The 15,952-nt window shown below is 40.1% G+C and overlaps 1 protein-coding gene across 1 annotated transcript in view; it reads left to right on the top strand.

The window, feature by feature from the left end:
- Window positions 1-10,243, top strand: part of LOC143122480 (guanylate-binding protein 3-like) — a 103,643-nt gene extending 93,400 nt beyond the window's left edge. Inside the window, exon 10 of the mRNA XM_076283272.1 lies at window positions 9,747-10,243. Coding sequence (XP_076139387.1) covers window positions 9,747-10,243 — 497 coding nt within the window. The remainder of the gene's footprint in view (window positions 1-9,746) is intronic.
- The last annotated feature ends 5,709 nt before the right edge of the window (window positions 10,244-15,952 follow it).

The following is a 15,952-nucleotide window of genomic DNA, read 5'->3' as shown; positions in this document are numbered from 1 at the left end:
GTGATGACATTCACATGTCGAATTCACATGCCTAGCATAGCGCCACCATCTGGCCAATCAGGAAATGTGCCAAAAATGTTCAATGCTTTGATTAATCTGAAATTTTACACAAACTTAGATATCATGATGATGATATTCATATGTCTTATTAACATGCCTTGCATAGCGTCACCAATTGACAAGAGAAGGAATGTGTACAACATTTTAATTAAATATCATTATTTTGATGATATTCACATATGTAATTTCCATGCCTAACATAGCGCCACCATCTGGCCAACCAAAAAGTGTATCAGAATTGTTCTTTACTCAAAATGAATGGTCTTAAATTTCTCAGGTTAATATATATTATGATTATGATGACACGCAATGCCTTGCATTGCGCCCCCACCTGGCCAAGCAAATAAATGTGCAAATAGCACACACATCAAATATGTACATTTCACAAACGGAGCACGTCAGTGCCATTGCCGCTTGCGGCTATATTTAAAATTATCACAGTTGTCTGGATTTCCAAACCCAAACCCAAATTGAGATTGCATAATTGACATAATTGACATAATTATTTATTTGACAGTTTAATTCATTTTTGAACAGATAGCCTAGTTTAAAAGCATGTAAGAAGTTCCATTTAGGTAGGCTAGGCAGATTCCACGGTCCGTTTTAGGGGTCAGCCCTGTCAATCAAAGAAAAAAAAGAGAGAATTAATCACTGCTATTAACAGCACTTTATATCAAGACTTTCACAAACCATTATCAGTGAATGATGTTGACAAACATTAAACATCACCCAGGAGACAAAATATTAGACCAACACACTCGGGAGTCCATGACCCTAATATTATGGATTAGGGCAGGGGTCAGCAACCTTAGGCACACGTGCCACAACTGGCACGCAGATAAATTTCCAGTGGCACACTGAGGATGATGCGCAACTCTTCTTTTTGAACACATTAAAAATGTTCAGACATCTTCTTGGCTGTTGCACGGTCCAACAGTCCTACTCATATCACTTTCCCACTTAATGCAAAACCAAAAATACATCCTAGGGTGTTTTTGTGAATGTACCCGAGTCAAACTATCTTTTAAAAGCATAATTATCCTTAGTGCCACTTTAAAGCTTGTCCGCGTTGTTGTTTTTGGGTTAAATGGCCTTTTGGGAATCCTAGGGGCACTAGCCTACTATTTTGATACATGATCGCATCAAAACCGCTATTTTTAAAACACTAAGAAGGCTCGACACAACATGAAGCTTTGATCGAAGTAGCCTATCATTAGTGTCTCTACACATGAACTTGAGCATTGAGAACATTGTTTGTGCGCACATAGTTTACTAAAAAGAAAGGTTAAGCAGGGATCTCATTGACTGGTAGGCAAGACATTTATTTTGTGACAGGGCCTAGGCTACAAGCAAGCTACATGTTTGCAGCTTATTGTTAAGCCAATGTGTGCAGGCTACGTATGAACTCTGTAGCCTAGTTCTATTGCACTTTTATCATTACATTTTTTTATTGTTACTGCACTTTTATTATTTTAGGCCTACTGAAAGCTACAGAAAAGATTTGATCATTGTTTTGTGAATTGGAAGAAGCTGCTTGCAATGTTGTTATTCAATGGGATGTTGGGGAGGGGGTATATGTGTGAGGTTAATGGCATAAAACAAGTCTTGCAATGCTGTTTTACATTTGCCCAATACAATATAATACAATAAATATCCATCTGTTTTGAAATATGTAGTGTCTAATCACACTTAGTTAACAACACCATGCAGTGTAATTGAATTCAGTGTTTCCCCTAGAATTTTTTCCAGCAGCGGTGCTGTTGATCGTAGGATCAATTGACAGATTGAGTAACAAATTATGACATAACCATCAACACAAGCATTTGCAAAGCATGCTTATTGCAGTACTTGAACAGGATTATTCATGCTTTTCTTTCGCCTTTTTCATTTACATTATTAGTAATTATTACTTACATTATTATTAGAAAATGAAATGGCACAACACACAAAACAGAAAATTATTATTGACAATTAATTAAAAAAAAATAAAGCTTAATCACAGGCCACTGTACAAACTATTACTATTTAGAATATACAGTGCTGTGCATAGGTTAAGACATTTATATAATAACATTTATTTATTTACGATACATGATACATTCAAAAATAATTGATGTCCTTAAAGGTTTGATTTTTCCTATTTTTTTAAATTAAGGCATTAAGACAAAAAGCAAAAGATGTTTATTTATTCCTCCCTTTAGTCAATTTCAGCATGGGTGTCTTAACTTTTGCACAGCACTGTATAAACTATATAGACTTCTCTTTCATGGCATTACACTGCATTGGTGCTGTGCAAGTCGAATTGAGTGCCTGTCACTTTAAGGCCGTGACGGCCCGTGAGGCTTGCTTGATTCTCACGGTTTTAAGCTTAGTAGCGTTGTTGTGCATGTTGCATAAGAATATGTGGATGAAATTAATTATGTTTTCCATGTCATTTGGTAAAATAAATGCTCAAAAACTCGAAGAAAATCTATCTTGGATTATAGGAGATAAGTGTCTTGTATCATTTCTATAATTTTGGTGAGCTCTACAGGAATTACAAACTATCTCCAGATGTAAATGGTTGCGTATCCTATTGCTCAAATTCAATTAAACCCACCAATAGGCTAGATCTTAGTTTCACAGCCTAGGTATGTTAGCAACACAGGGCTTGAAAGCATTGACTGTATAACAAACAAAAACGAAACAATGCGTGGAATTTATCTGGGAATGGGCTTCTGAAGGTAGGGGTGAGCTACCTCGCTGGCGTCTTTAATTTGGTTCCTTGGTTAACATAATGTAGGCTACGTTTTTTGGCACAAAATAACACTTAAACATAAACACAAATCAAACCTGAACGACTGGCAGCTGTTCCTGAAGTTCACTTGCGTGTTTTTTTTTTTTTAAATTAGGCAATTATTTTGCAGCGGCGCTTGAATTCCAGGAGCGGCACTGAATACATTGTAGGGGAAACACTGAAATTAACTACAAAATATTGAATTGGCACATCATGTCAAAGTTGCCAACCCCTGCTGTAAATGAACACCCATAAGTATTTCTGGCCTAAAATATTGCAAAGCGATTTGGTTACTTTATTTGTCGTGCTTTTATATTACATTAATACACAGGATTATATGTTAAAATCCATTGTGCCAAAATCACATTCAGAAGCCCCTACTTAAATTAACTTTAAAAAACACGCTACCCACAAATCTGCCAACAAATGGTCACAAACACAAGACAAATGGTCCATCCAACAGCAGTATATAGTATGCGGCATGTCATTGGGGTTATCAAGTGGGCACCCTCATTCACCAATTTCCTTGAATTTCCCCTGGGGATCAATAAAGTATCTATCTATCTATCTACCAATGTTTCGTTAAGTTAGGCCCACGACTAGGGCTGGGTGATAAACCGATAGCGATATGTATCGCAATAGACATGTGATCGATATCAAAAAAAAATTGTTCAATAGAACATTCGATAATTAAAAGAAACACACACTTCCCGCCTTACGTTGTCCATAAATAAATAGGCTAAATATATCTTGCATTGTAGCTAGTATGTGCAACTCTACCAGAGTAGGGATAGAAGTAGGCCTACCTCAACACAGACTCTTAATGAGTCCTTGCCCCGTGCACTCTCTCTCTCTCTCTCTCTCTCTCTCTCTCTCTCTCTCTCTCTCTCTCTCTTTCTCTCTCTCTCTCCCTCTCAACAGGCGCATCCCTCCTCAGCATGCACATGTAATCCAAACATTCACAATCGTGCAAGATGGCTGGCTAAATTGCTATTAAATCTGGTTAGCATCATTAGCACGCTGCACGAATTTGTTCAAAACTGTTGCATTCAAATTGACTGCTAAGTTCTAATCATCTCAATCCCGATGCAAATGGAAAAGTATTTTCCAAGACTCATACGGGCCTGTCCCAAGGAGGAAAAGTATTCATTTGAAACTTAACCCTTTAGCCGCCAGGGTTTAAAAATAATAAATTGGATTTGTACATAAAAATGTCAAAAGGCCATGGCTTGCAAGTGGTCAGAGATAACGTCCTATTGTAAATGTGAAAATCATTTAGTATGAACAGAAGTTTATGAAGGGGGTAAATTTACTCATCTAATTTGCATATTATGACGTCACTGGATGGTAACCACCGTGAATTATGCACATTTCAGTAAATACTAGATGTTGAACATATTTGAGCAGTTTTTCTTTCTTTTTTTGTCATTTCACCGACATAACAAATGAACAGGAATACAGTCACATGTAAACCAACAATAGTAAACTATTACTATAATCACAAACCCTATGCTACTATACAATAAAGTAGCCTGGTCAAATCAGTTCCATATCGCGGGTGACTTTGTAGTTCTTCAGAGCCCTATTTTTACAACCCCTGCTGTCTATACCACGTCCATTACGGACACTATCATCACTATTGCCACTGGCACCTCCAGCTATGTTAGGCAGAGGGTCGAAATCGGTCGAAATAAGCATAGTATGCTTAGTGGACACTGTCGCAAAGACGTACCTCCATTCACAGACGCACCGTGAGTATCAGTCAATAGACGATCGATCATATTCTCCAAAAGGCAGATATTCTCCTTCAGAATCAGAATAGGTGAATAACAGATCCAAGACTTCATCACCCGTGAATTTTTTTTTCAACATTTGGTGTATTTCTGCTTCAATTTGTGCAAAACTATGGCCCGCATCGCTTCCGCGTTATGGAGGAAATGCACGTCTTCTTCGTGTGTTTCTCGCATGTTTTTCGTATGCTTCCTGAAAACTCTGGGTGTCTGCCAGGTCAAGTACAAATGAGATTTACACTGTACTCGCGTCTATCGTCTGTTTTATTCAGTAATGACGCTTGTCGCAATATTGCGACATGGGCGGTTAGAGGGTTAAACACACGTGGGGAAACTGAACAATCTAACCAGTAGACTATGATAAACTAGCAAATTAAGCTACTTTGTTTACAATATTTCCAGGCTTCAACCAGTGCTGCTTTTCATTCAGACTTATGTGCACATTTATTTATTTATGTGTTTTTCATAATTGTGTTGCTATTTATTTTCCCTGTTTACTTTGATTGATAACTGAGGTGATTAAAATCAGAGGAAGGTTAAGTTTAAAATAAAAGTGTTTAAATTGAACTTTTTTTTTTCTTCTGGTCCTTATCTGAAATAGATTTTAATATAATTATCGATATCGACTGATATGAAATACTTATATCGTGATAAAGTTTTCAGCCATATCGCCCAGCCCTACCCACGACACCTCATAAAGGCTTAACAGTGAAACCAGCGTCATGGAGACACTCCCCTCCATGCTGCCACCATATTACCACACTAAAATATCCAATACCCAAAATACTCTTAACCAGCCAAGGCATGGTCTTGGTTGGCTAGGTTGGTTTATCCCGTTGATGTGGACTGAACCATAACCATAAAAACCCTAGCCAACCACCATCAACCTAGGCACAGCCCATCAAAAACACAAAACAAATTAGTCAGTTAGCTTACGCCCCATGTTGCCACCATATTACCACAACAAACATCCAAATACCCTTAACCAACCTAGGCATGGTCTAGGTTGGCTAGGTTGGTCCGTCCCTTTGATGCGGACTGAACCATAACCATAAAAACCCTAGCCAACCACCATCAACCTAGGTACAGTCCATCACAAACACAAAAGCCAGTTAGCTTACCTTAGCTTACGCCCCATGTTGCCACCATATTACCACAATAAAATATCCAACTACTCTTAACCCACCTAGGCATGGTCTAGGTTGGTCCGCCCCGTTGATGTGGACTGAACCATAACCCTAAAAACCCTAACCAACCACCATCAACCTAAGCACAGTCCGTCACAAACACAAAACAAATGAGTTATAACATAGTCAAAATGTTAAGAATATCATATCAGAACATGAAACAATAACTTTAGCTGCCATACTTATTAGTTATCCTAGCTAACGGTTATCGTAGCTAGTAAGGCTAATGTAACTCATCAGTTTGTACATTGCCCAGCGAATAAGTAAGCTTACTTCTTACATGTCTTAACCCTTTAGGCGCCAGTGTTTTTTTTCCGAAACGTTCGATTTTGACATCTTCATTTCAAAAGGATATATCTTAAAAGAGATGTCTACTGTCATTCTCATTGCGACTCCCCACACTGCCTCTACGTTCCCCCCTGTCCTATGAGACCTGCGTGAAGCTGGCCCCTCATGTTATTCAAAAATGATTAAAAACACTGCTGTTTGTTTGTGCTACGTTTGTGCCGGTTTGTGCCTTAAAGGGGTGGTTCAGGATTTTGGACATAAGACCTCATTTCCAAGTAAGCAAGTGTGATATTTATCAGTGGAGACCGTTTTCAACACGTTTCATCCAGTCCTTCTAATTGCAGAGTTCACAGGTGCTAGGCTAGCGCAAGTCAACGGTATGTGCTAGCCTGCCACTAAAGACAGTCTTACCCACTCCAAAGTATGTACATACCGTTGACTTGCGCTAGCCTAGCACCTGCGAACTCTGCAATTAGAAGGACTGGATGAAAACGGTCTCCACTGATAAATATCACACTTGCTTACTTGGAAATGAGGTCCTATGTCCAAAATCCTGAACCACCCCTTTAAAAATGATCGTTTGTGCTGTTTTCTGTAACTATATTTTTACATTACCAAGTTCCATCTGCTATGCGCATGACATCAGTCTCACATACACTGGCCAAATCGTCCCAAACTGTAGCCTACCAAATGTTTCTCCTGATCTGAGCAGAAAACACAAGTGCAGGGAAGCTGTTTCTTAGGTTTATAGCTAAAGAGTAGCCTAGTAATTTAGTCAACTTTATAAAGTGCTAAAAAGGCTACAAATGTACCTTTAGTTTTAGTATATTGTCGTATGACTTTAATGTTTAAACATTATTTTGACAAACATACCAATTTAGCCTACCTTCTTGTCCATCTGAAATAACTTCTAGCTTTGCTGCCTCCTTCCTTTCTGTTTTTGCTGCAAAGTTTCATATATCCACGGTGGCCTTGGAGACTTGGGTCAGCAACAAAGCCTAAGTGCTGCTTGTGTGCACAATCCACTGTAATTCTGATGCATACAATTATTGAAGAATACATTTGTTTATCTTAGAGAATATGGGCTACAGTGCAGTGATGAGTTATGGTAGGCCAACTTGGAGTGACTGCACACACAGGGGAAATGATCTCTCGTAAGTCTCTCGTAGCCCACTCCGTAGTTGCCTAATAGTAGGCCTACGCACACTGCTGTGCACACCTGCAGACGCTACTGGCCGGAGAATGGAGTGTTTCTCCACAGCTGCCGACTAATGGCCAGCAGGTTTATTCTAGTAGTGGTTGCAGTAATTCTGACGTTATGCACAAGCAACTGGTATAGGCTACTATAGAACCCTTGGCAGCACAAACAGCCACGTAAATAGTAGCACATCTTCTTTTCTTTTCTCGGTTAAGGTCAGCAAGATATAGCTTTGTTTCTTTTTTTAACAGCACAATCAGCACAAACGATTAGGACTACGATTGGACATTGATGCTGGGCAACTTTTGCATAGTACACAAACATTTCTTTAAATGGCCAAAATCAGCACGCACGTAGCCAAGGTGATCGCAACTAGAGATTTGGACACTGATAAGGGGCTGGATGACGTCACACCTGTAAAAGCGTGATAACTTAAAAAACATAGCTACACAAATGTTATTTTTAACGGCACAAATCAGCACAAACGATTGAGACCATTTTGGTGAGTTTTGGACATTGATGGGGGGCTGCTGACGTCATGTGAGTAATAAATATACCATAATAACTTAGAAATCATAGTAGCACAAATGTTTCTTTTGACGGCACAAATCAGCACAAACCTATCACAAACGATTGAGACCATTTTGGAAAGATTTGGACATTGATGGGGGGGCTGGATGATGTCACACGTGTAACAAATAACGTGGAATATCTTAAAAAACATAGTAGCACAAATGTTACTTTTAACGGCACAAATGAGCACAAACGTAGCACAAACGATTGACACTATTTTGGGGAAATTTGTATTGGGGGGCTGAGTGACGTCACTGGCCAGAAAATGTAAAGTTTAATTACTTAAAACCCTTAACTCATTGAGTGCCATGCGTTGAGTGCCAAAAACGTAATATTATGTCTTTAGCTTTTTTTTTTTATTACGAAACTAGACACTCTAACACACCTTATATGTGATTTTGGGAACTCTGTGATGAATGGAAATGAAATATATGACGATCGAAAACTCATGGAAACGCACAATCTGGACATTTAATCTTAAAACTCTGCTTTTGATGGTTGCCGCTTTGGGTTGAATCAGTGACACATGCACGTCAGGTCAAAACCAGGCCATTTTCATGGGTTTATTACTAGGTGGCAGTCTCGCCAGGTCTCCCTAGGTCACTTCCTGGAAACTTTACAGGCAACACTTCATATTTCATCAAAGACGCTACATCTCCATTTCTATGCGATTTTGCTGAAAACTAGCCACTGTTTAGCTTGGGATTTCTGAGGAACAGAGGCATGTAGAAATAAACGGTTTGTACCCACTGAAAGTCTCACCTTTCAAAAAAGCCATAGTATGTGTCCATAGCTATAACATAGAATACGCTATGGCTCTACAAATATCGTCAACAATGATCAAGATTGCTGGCACTCTGGGCCAAAGCTTCCGAAAACAGCGCGGCATTCAATGAGTTAACAGCACAAACGATAATTTTTACAGCACAAACGTAGCACAAACGAATAGCAGTGTTTTTAATCATTTTTGAATAACATGGGGGGCCAGCTTCATGCAGGTTCCTATGAGCACTTCGACCTCGTCTAACATACCCAGTGGCATTAGACAAAGGCTCCACCACGTTACTGTCGCCGCGATTGCGGAGAGGCACACGGTCAGAAGACAGAAGCTAGCGCTACATGGACATTACATCCAGCCTCGTTCGCCACACCACTAACACCCTGCTAACTTCCCGATGAACACTACAACCCCGTGAAACATTATTCCCACCACTGACATTGGGCAAACGATTCAACGTTTGTGCTTGGTGTAACCTAAACTCTCACTTTGTCCAGCTGCATCATTGCAAGGCAGGGACGCATCTGAAGCCTCACTAAACGAATCACTGTCATTTTCTGAAGGCAGATATCAGAATCAGGGTCCGTGAATAGAAGACCCAACACTTCATTTCGGGTAAACTTTTTTGATGCCATTAGACGATAATCTAATGCAAATACTCGCTGACGTTGACAATATCGCTCTGATAAAGTGGCTCACACACACACCAGCTCCGGTATTGCACACACTGATTCCATGCGCTGTAGCTCGAAAGTTTTGTTTAAAGCATGACCTTTTTTGGACTCGGGGATGACGTATGACGTGTCTGCCATCTAGTGGAGTGGAGGTCGAACGAAATATAACACCCTATTTGACTCAATCAGCCGTTTTATTCAGTACCGCATCTTGTCGAGTAAACTCGACCGTGGCGCCTAGAGGGTTAATACTGTAGGCTGTTTGCAGCATGTAGGCATACACCACCAATATTCTCAATTGACTATACCAATAAACAAACTACCAACCATGGTATGAATAAATTATGATGCAGATGGATGCACCAAAGCCCCAAACCTTTCTGTCCTCAAACCTGACCACCATTAATCTGTCTCCCCTCTAGAGGCCCGTGAGTGTGAGGTGGTACAGAAGCAGCAGGCCATGGTGGCAGCGCAGCATCAACAGGACCTGCAGCGCGTCCGAGAGTATGAGTGGCGCAGCCAGGAGGAGCGCATAAGACGCATGGAGGAGAAGATGGAGGAAGAGAAACGCCTCCAGCGTGAGGAGCTGAAGCGCGCCCTGGAGAGCAAGCTGAAGGAGCAGCAGGAGATGATGGAGAAGGGCTTCAGGGACAAGGCCGAGATCATGAAGCAGGAGATCGAGCAGCTCAAGAGGGAGAAGGAGAAACAGAAGGAGCTGGATATGGAAATGGAGATGGAAAAGGAGGCCGGGCCAGGGGTCTTTGAGAAGTACATCGTGCCTGTAGCCAAAATCGGTGCAAGTGTCCTCTCCTCCTACCTGCTTTACAAAGTAGGGTTACATGATTATTGTCAAAATGATTATCACAATTGTTTTGAGATCCCGATTAGTCATGCTAATGAAGCAACTTTAATTGAGTGAGGGATGAGGTACATATGTGAGGCGTGTGTGGGTTAGGGACTGAAGTGTGTGGATGACTATTTGGATGTGTGAGTGACTTGCTTTTACATTGTGTCATAATGTTTCCATTCATCATATGAAGAATTTATTTCAATTAAAAAATTGAAACGGCCCTTTAGACCAAATTAATTTTAGGCCTGATAGGTTTTCCTTTAGACCATTCTCTTGTCCTGAAGTCCTAGAGGCTCTGTGTGCTATAGATCCTAAGAAATCCACAGGTGCTGATAAACTGGATCCAAAATTATTACTTTTAGCTGCCCCTATTATTTGTGAAACACTGACGCATATCAATCTCACTTTAGTGATTAATAGTATCCCTACGGTGTGGAAAACAGCTTTCGTTCTTCCTTTGCACAAAGGAGGTTCTGCAGAAGACTTGAATAATTACCATCCTATCTCAAAACTTAGAGCAGCTGGTGAACAAACAGATAAAATAGTTTTTATCTACATTTAATATTTTAAATACTTATCAGTCAGGTTACAGATTGGGACACAGCGCTGTATCAGCTATCGCTAAAGTTGTAAATGGCATTGTTCATGCCTTAGATAACAAGATGGTCTGTGCTGCTCTTTTTATTGATCTATCGAAAGCCTTTGATACTGTGGACCATAGGTTACTTTTAAAACACCTTAAAATTATAGGTTTTGATGCTCGGTCATGTAATTGGTTCAAGGACCATCTGACAGCTAGAGTTCAAGCTGTGGTTGTGGATGGTCATCAATCACATTTCCTGAGTATTACTAAAGGTGTGCCAAAGGGTTCTATTTTAGGTCCTATTTTATTTTCTCTTTTTATTAATGATTTTAGCTCTGGGATTGTTGAAAGTAAAATTCATGTATTCGCTGACGACACTATCATCTATTCAATTGCCCCTTCTGTTGATCTAGCTTTGACAGACCTGCAATCTGATTTTAATGTTATTGAACTTGCGCTTATTGACCTGAAACTATTACTAAATCCTAAAAAGACAAAGTATATGTTATTTTCAAGGTTGTCGTCTCCTCCTCCACCTGATAACGCTATTTTAACCTTAACTGAACTCATATTGAAAGAGTTTTAAATTATACATATCTGGGCATTTGGATAGATAATGCGTTGCAACATTGCATGATTTTTATTTATAAAGCTTTACTTGGTATGTTACCTCAATATTTGACTAGTTTGGTTTCCGTTAGATCTTGCAATCTGCGCACTCTTTCACAAAATGTCCTAACCTTGACTGTCCCTCATGTTAGAACGGAATTAGGAAAAAAACAGCTTTTGAATTTTATGCTGCCAAAAATGGAATGCTTTACAACATGCGCTGAAACTGGAAACTTTGGTTTCCTTGGAATGTTTTAGAAACCTTATTACCGGTGTTGTGCAGACTGTTTGTACAGTGGGCATCATTTTCAAATGGCCACTTCAGTCGCGCATTACGAGGCGTGAAGCTGCGTGAAGCTTTAGTACCACTTTCAGCCACTGTGCGTCGCTCTGCCACTGTACATCGCTCTGTCAGTAGCCTGACTCTCGCCCCTTCTGAAAAAGCAGGAGGCTAGGCTACCTTTAAACGTAATTGTTACCGAGAGGAATCCCAGCCTACGAATTCAATAACAAAATAAATCATAATTAAACATTACCTCGATTAAGGCTACTTGGGTATGACTTAAGACTTGACTACACGGTGGTAGCGAAAATCGAAATCTGCTTTTGATAGCCTACCGGTGCCGCTCCACAAAACGAAAAAATGTCTTAATTTGCTGTCTATGTTATTGTCAGTGTTGGGGGTAACGCAACTACGCGAATCAAAACAGTGTCTTAATTTGGCCTACTTCTTGACTGCAATGTAGTCAATTGACTGCTTGACATGTCATTTTTCTTTTTCTTTACAATAAACAAATACATCTGCTTTATGCCGCAGAATTACATTCATATTTGGCTGACTGCAGACGCGCCACTTCCCTCCCCATATTCCAAGATTAAGATAGTAGCCTATACAAAAAGCACTTCATACTATCATAAAGAAATTGTTAAAACGAATAGCTATTTGCAATTTGACAAAACACTGGTCCTCATTTTGCGAATGCGAGGACGATATGAGCCTGTTGCATTTAGTTAGAAGTCCGAGTCACGCATAATGTTTCAAAAACCACTGGCTCGTAATCAAAATAATTTAACACACGACAGTTGGATAGCCTACTTCATCATGTCCCCATGCCTACATTTTTGTGAGTAGCATAGAGATCGTTAAAAACAATAAAGTATGGCTCTCCGTTTGGGACATCGAAAATGTATATTTTTAATAGACTACCGTCGAAGATGCTGACTTGCAAAAGCCTCGGGATAACACGTTATCTCCACTATCATCAGTCATGCCCATTGATCAAAGTTGGGAATGAAATAAAAGTTTGAGAACCACTGGCTTAACAAGTTACCTGCAGTCCAGAACACAGAATCTGTTGCAATATTCTGATGATGGGCGATGATATCGGCAAATGTTTGTTTTCCAAAGTAAGAATTTCACTTCACCATGTACCTTCGACAATACCTGGCCTACCTGGTATCATTACAAACATTATTCTGTGTCCTAAAACTGGCATATTTTATGGCATTGTGTCATGTAAGTTCGTTGCAAAATCTAGAGAAATGTGTGAGGTGGTCAGCGGGGGACAATTGAGACACACATTGGATTGTGTTATTACTTGAACATTCCACACTATCCACTGCTGTGGTAGGCCTATCAGGGGCAGGAGGATTACTGTTAGCGCAGGCTTTATATAAAATTCTTCAACAGAAGGCCTCGGATGTTGTCTTGTTTGTGGAGCGCTTTGCTTCGCTTCTGTAATCTCGGCTTCATTGAAAATGAGGGCTTCCCTCAATGGCCCTCCGAGAATAAATAAAGGTTGAATGAATGCAGGCTTGCCCAAAATAAAGGCTTGTGGTTTGCGCAGCCTACAGTAAATAACAGACCCGCCAGAATGTGCATTATGATGCTTTTTTACGAGCAAGATGTTTTTGGTACCCTACGCACACTGCATGTTCTTAAATAACAATGATCATCAGTAATATTCAACCATTCATTTGGGTAAATGGGTGTGTAAAAGCGTGACCACCTTGATTGGCTGATGATTGTAACGTGGGCATGATTCCAAACACCTCCCTTACGATGATGAGTGACAGGTGACAGGTCTCAGAATGCGTGCGCTACACAAGGACGGAAGATGATGAATAGGCTATTCACAAAGGCTTTAATCTTACTACTAGGAGTAGGCTAACCCTAAATCGCACTTAAAGATTTTAGCTTGGAGTTTTCTCTTAAAAGTTATTCACAAAGCCTTTCAGACAACTCCTAAACTAGGAGTGAGTCTTCGTGGCTATGGATGGCGTCATTACTCATGCACGAGCTTGACTGAAGTGACCACCTTGATTGGTTGATGATTGTAACGCGGGAATTCCAAACACCTCTCTTCCGATGATGAGTGACAGGTGACAGGACGGAGAATGCGTGCGCTACACAAGTAGTGTGAAGGACGGAAGATGATTAATAACTGAATAAAAAGGCCTAGCCTAAATGAATAAAGAGTAAGGCAAAACAAATAGCCCAGTAGCCTAATGAAACATAGGCCTATGGATTGATGCAGTAGCCTACCTTTGCAACATTATTAAATTAATCTGTCACCATATGCCTAAGCTACGTTTGCAAAGAGGAGAACATTTTAATTTGATTCACAATGAAACGTTACATTTCATTTACATGTTAACAATGAGTAGTTTTGGTTGTTGTTGGTGGCGATTATTGCATCCCTTTTATGAATGCAAAATTGTTCCCTCGCGATTGGAAGCTCCTGTTGCGCATAGGCTACACATTTCAAAACATTGCAACGTAAATGCCACAAAAAAGCTGTTTATGAATAGGTCTTAGTGAGTTAGGAGTCCTCTCGACTTAAGCTGTCCCATACTTAGGTGCTACTTTTAGGTCTAAAATGCTTTGTGAATTACTTTTTGTGAAAAAATCCTAAAGTTAGGAGTGACACGCCCATTATTTTTAGGAGTTACTCCTAAATTCGCCAGTTAGGAGCTACTTTTAGCCTTAAAATTCTTTGTGAATACGGCCCCTGAATAAAAAGGCCTAGCCTAAATGAATCAAGGCAAAACAAATAGCCTAGTAGCCTAATGAAACATACGGATTGATGTAGTATCTTTGTAACATTATTAAATGATTATGTTACTATGCCTATGTTTGCAAAAGAGAGCATTTTAATTTGATTCACAATAATGTTACATTTAATTTACATGTTGACAATGATTAGCCTAGTTTTGATTGTTGTTGGCGGCGTTATTGCATGTTAGTTATGCCTACAATGCAAAATTGCTTCCTCGCGATTGGAAGCTCCTGTAGCTGCATAGGATTTCAAAACACGGCAAAATGCCGCAGGTTTGTGAATAGGTCTGTGAGTAAGGAGTCCTCTTGACTTCTTTTAAGCTGTCAGAGGTGGGAAGGTGTGATTTGTTGGGGGCAGGGCCGGATTACCTGGGCACAAATGTCTGATGGCCCCCCTTCCCCCCAGCCAACGTGAATCGGGTGGTTAGTTAATAGGTCTATTGTGAAGATTTTTCCTGCCATCTAAGGCACGAGCGCATCTGTGAGGCCAAGCCTCACCAAGTAGCTCGTTTGTTTACAACTAACATTCAATTTAATTAAACTGCTTTATAGGCTATGCCGAAATAGTTTTCAACATTTTGAATATTAGTGTCGGGTGAATTGAAATGTTCTCAAAGTAGCCTTATGGCTGAAAGCTGCTTGGGATCCCCCCCATCAAGCAATATAACCATACAAACGCGCTTCCTGCACTCATTGTTTCAAAAGGAGTAATTTTGGCTTTGTCAGAACTGAAGAGCTGTGGACGGCACGGTATGCCCAATGAAAATAAATTAACGCAACGCAACACAACACAGACCCCGCTTCTCTTGCGTCAGTCACTGACATGAACGAAACACAGAACACGCTTCTCTCACGGCAGTCACTGACAGTAACCTAGAAAAAATGCATGGGGAAAAACACTTCCCCATGACAAAGACATTGTAAAACACTGAAAGTTAATATTTTGTCACTAGCAACATACATCTGTCCTTTGTCAAATGTATTATGTTCCAAGTAGCCTATGCGTAATTCTGCTTCATAAAGTTGAACAAATACATTTGCTTATTTCACAGAAAAATATAAATAGCCAGTTAGGGTCTACAGTGCAGAGTTGGTAAGTTATGGTAGGCCAACTTGCCGTGAACATACAAACAGGGGAAATTCTTTCTCTTGTAGCTGAGTAGCCTCAGGTGCGCACGTAGACATAAGGCCGAACATGCAAGCGCCAATGAATCGTGCTCTCACGACAATCACGCCGTTAAACTTAAATAGGTTAACATCACTCTAAGTTCGCCTTCAAGCAAGGAAAACGATGATTTGAAGACATCTGTTTCGTTGGAAGGGCAAGGGGTAGCAACAGGGCAACACAGAGACAGGCCCGGTGGTGGGCTGTTATGAGAGTATAAAAATATGGGATATTCTACGGGAAAACATTAAAATGGCAAGACAGCGGGGGAAAGTTAAAATATGTGATAAACACGGAAAAAGTTGGCATGCATTGTTTCGGTCTCCGTGCACAGGGATTATTTGTCATATTATTAATCACATA

Source organism: Alosa pseudoharengus, unplaced genomic scaffold (assembly GCF_046254945.1).
Source record: "Alosa pseudoharengus isolate Yale_2024_CS ecotype anadromous, Long Island Sound unplaced genomic scaffold, YU_APseudo_1.1 YU_APseudo_1.1_scf_1, whole genome shotgun sequence".
In the NCBI taxonomy this organism is placed as follows: Eukaryota; Metazoa; Chordata; class Actinopteri; order Clupeiformes; family Clupeidae; genus Alosa; species Alosa pseudoharengus.
Note: the sequence above shows the minus strand (reverse complement) of the source record. Positions and strands in the feature narration are given on the sequence as shown.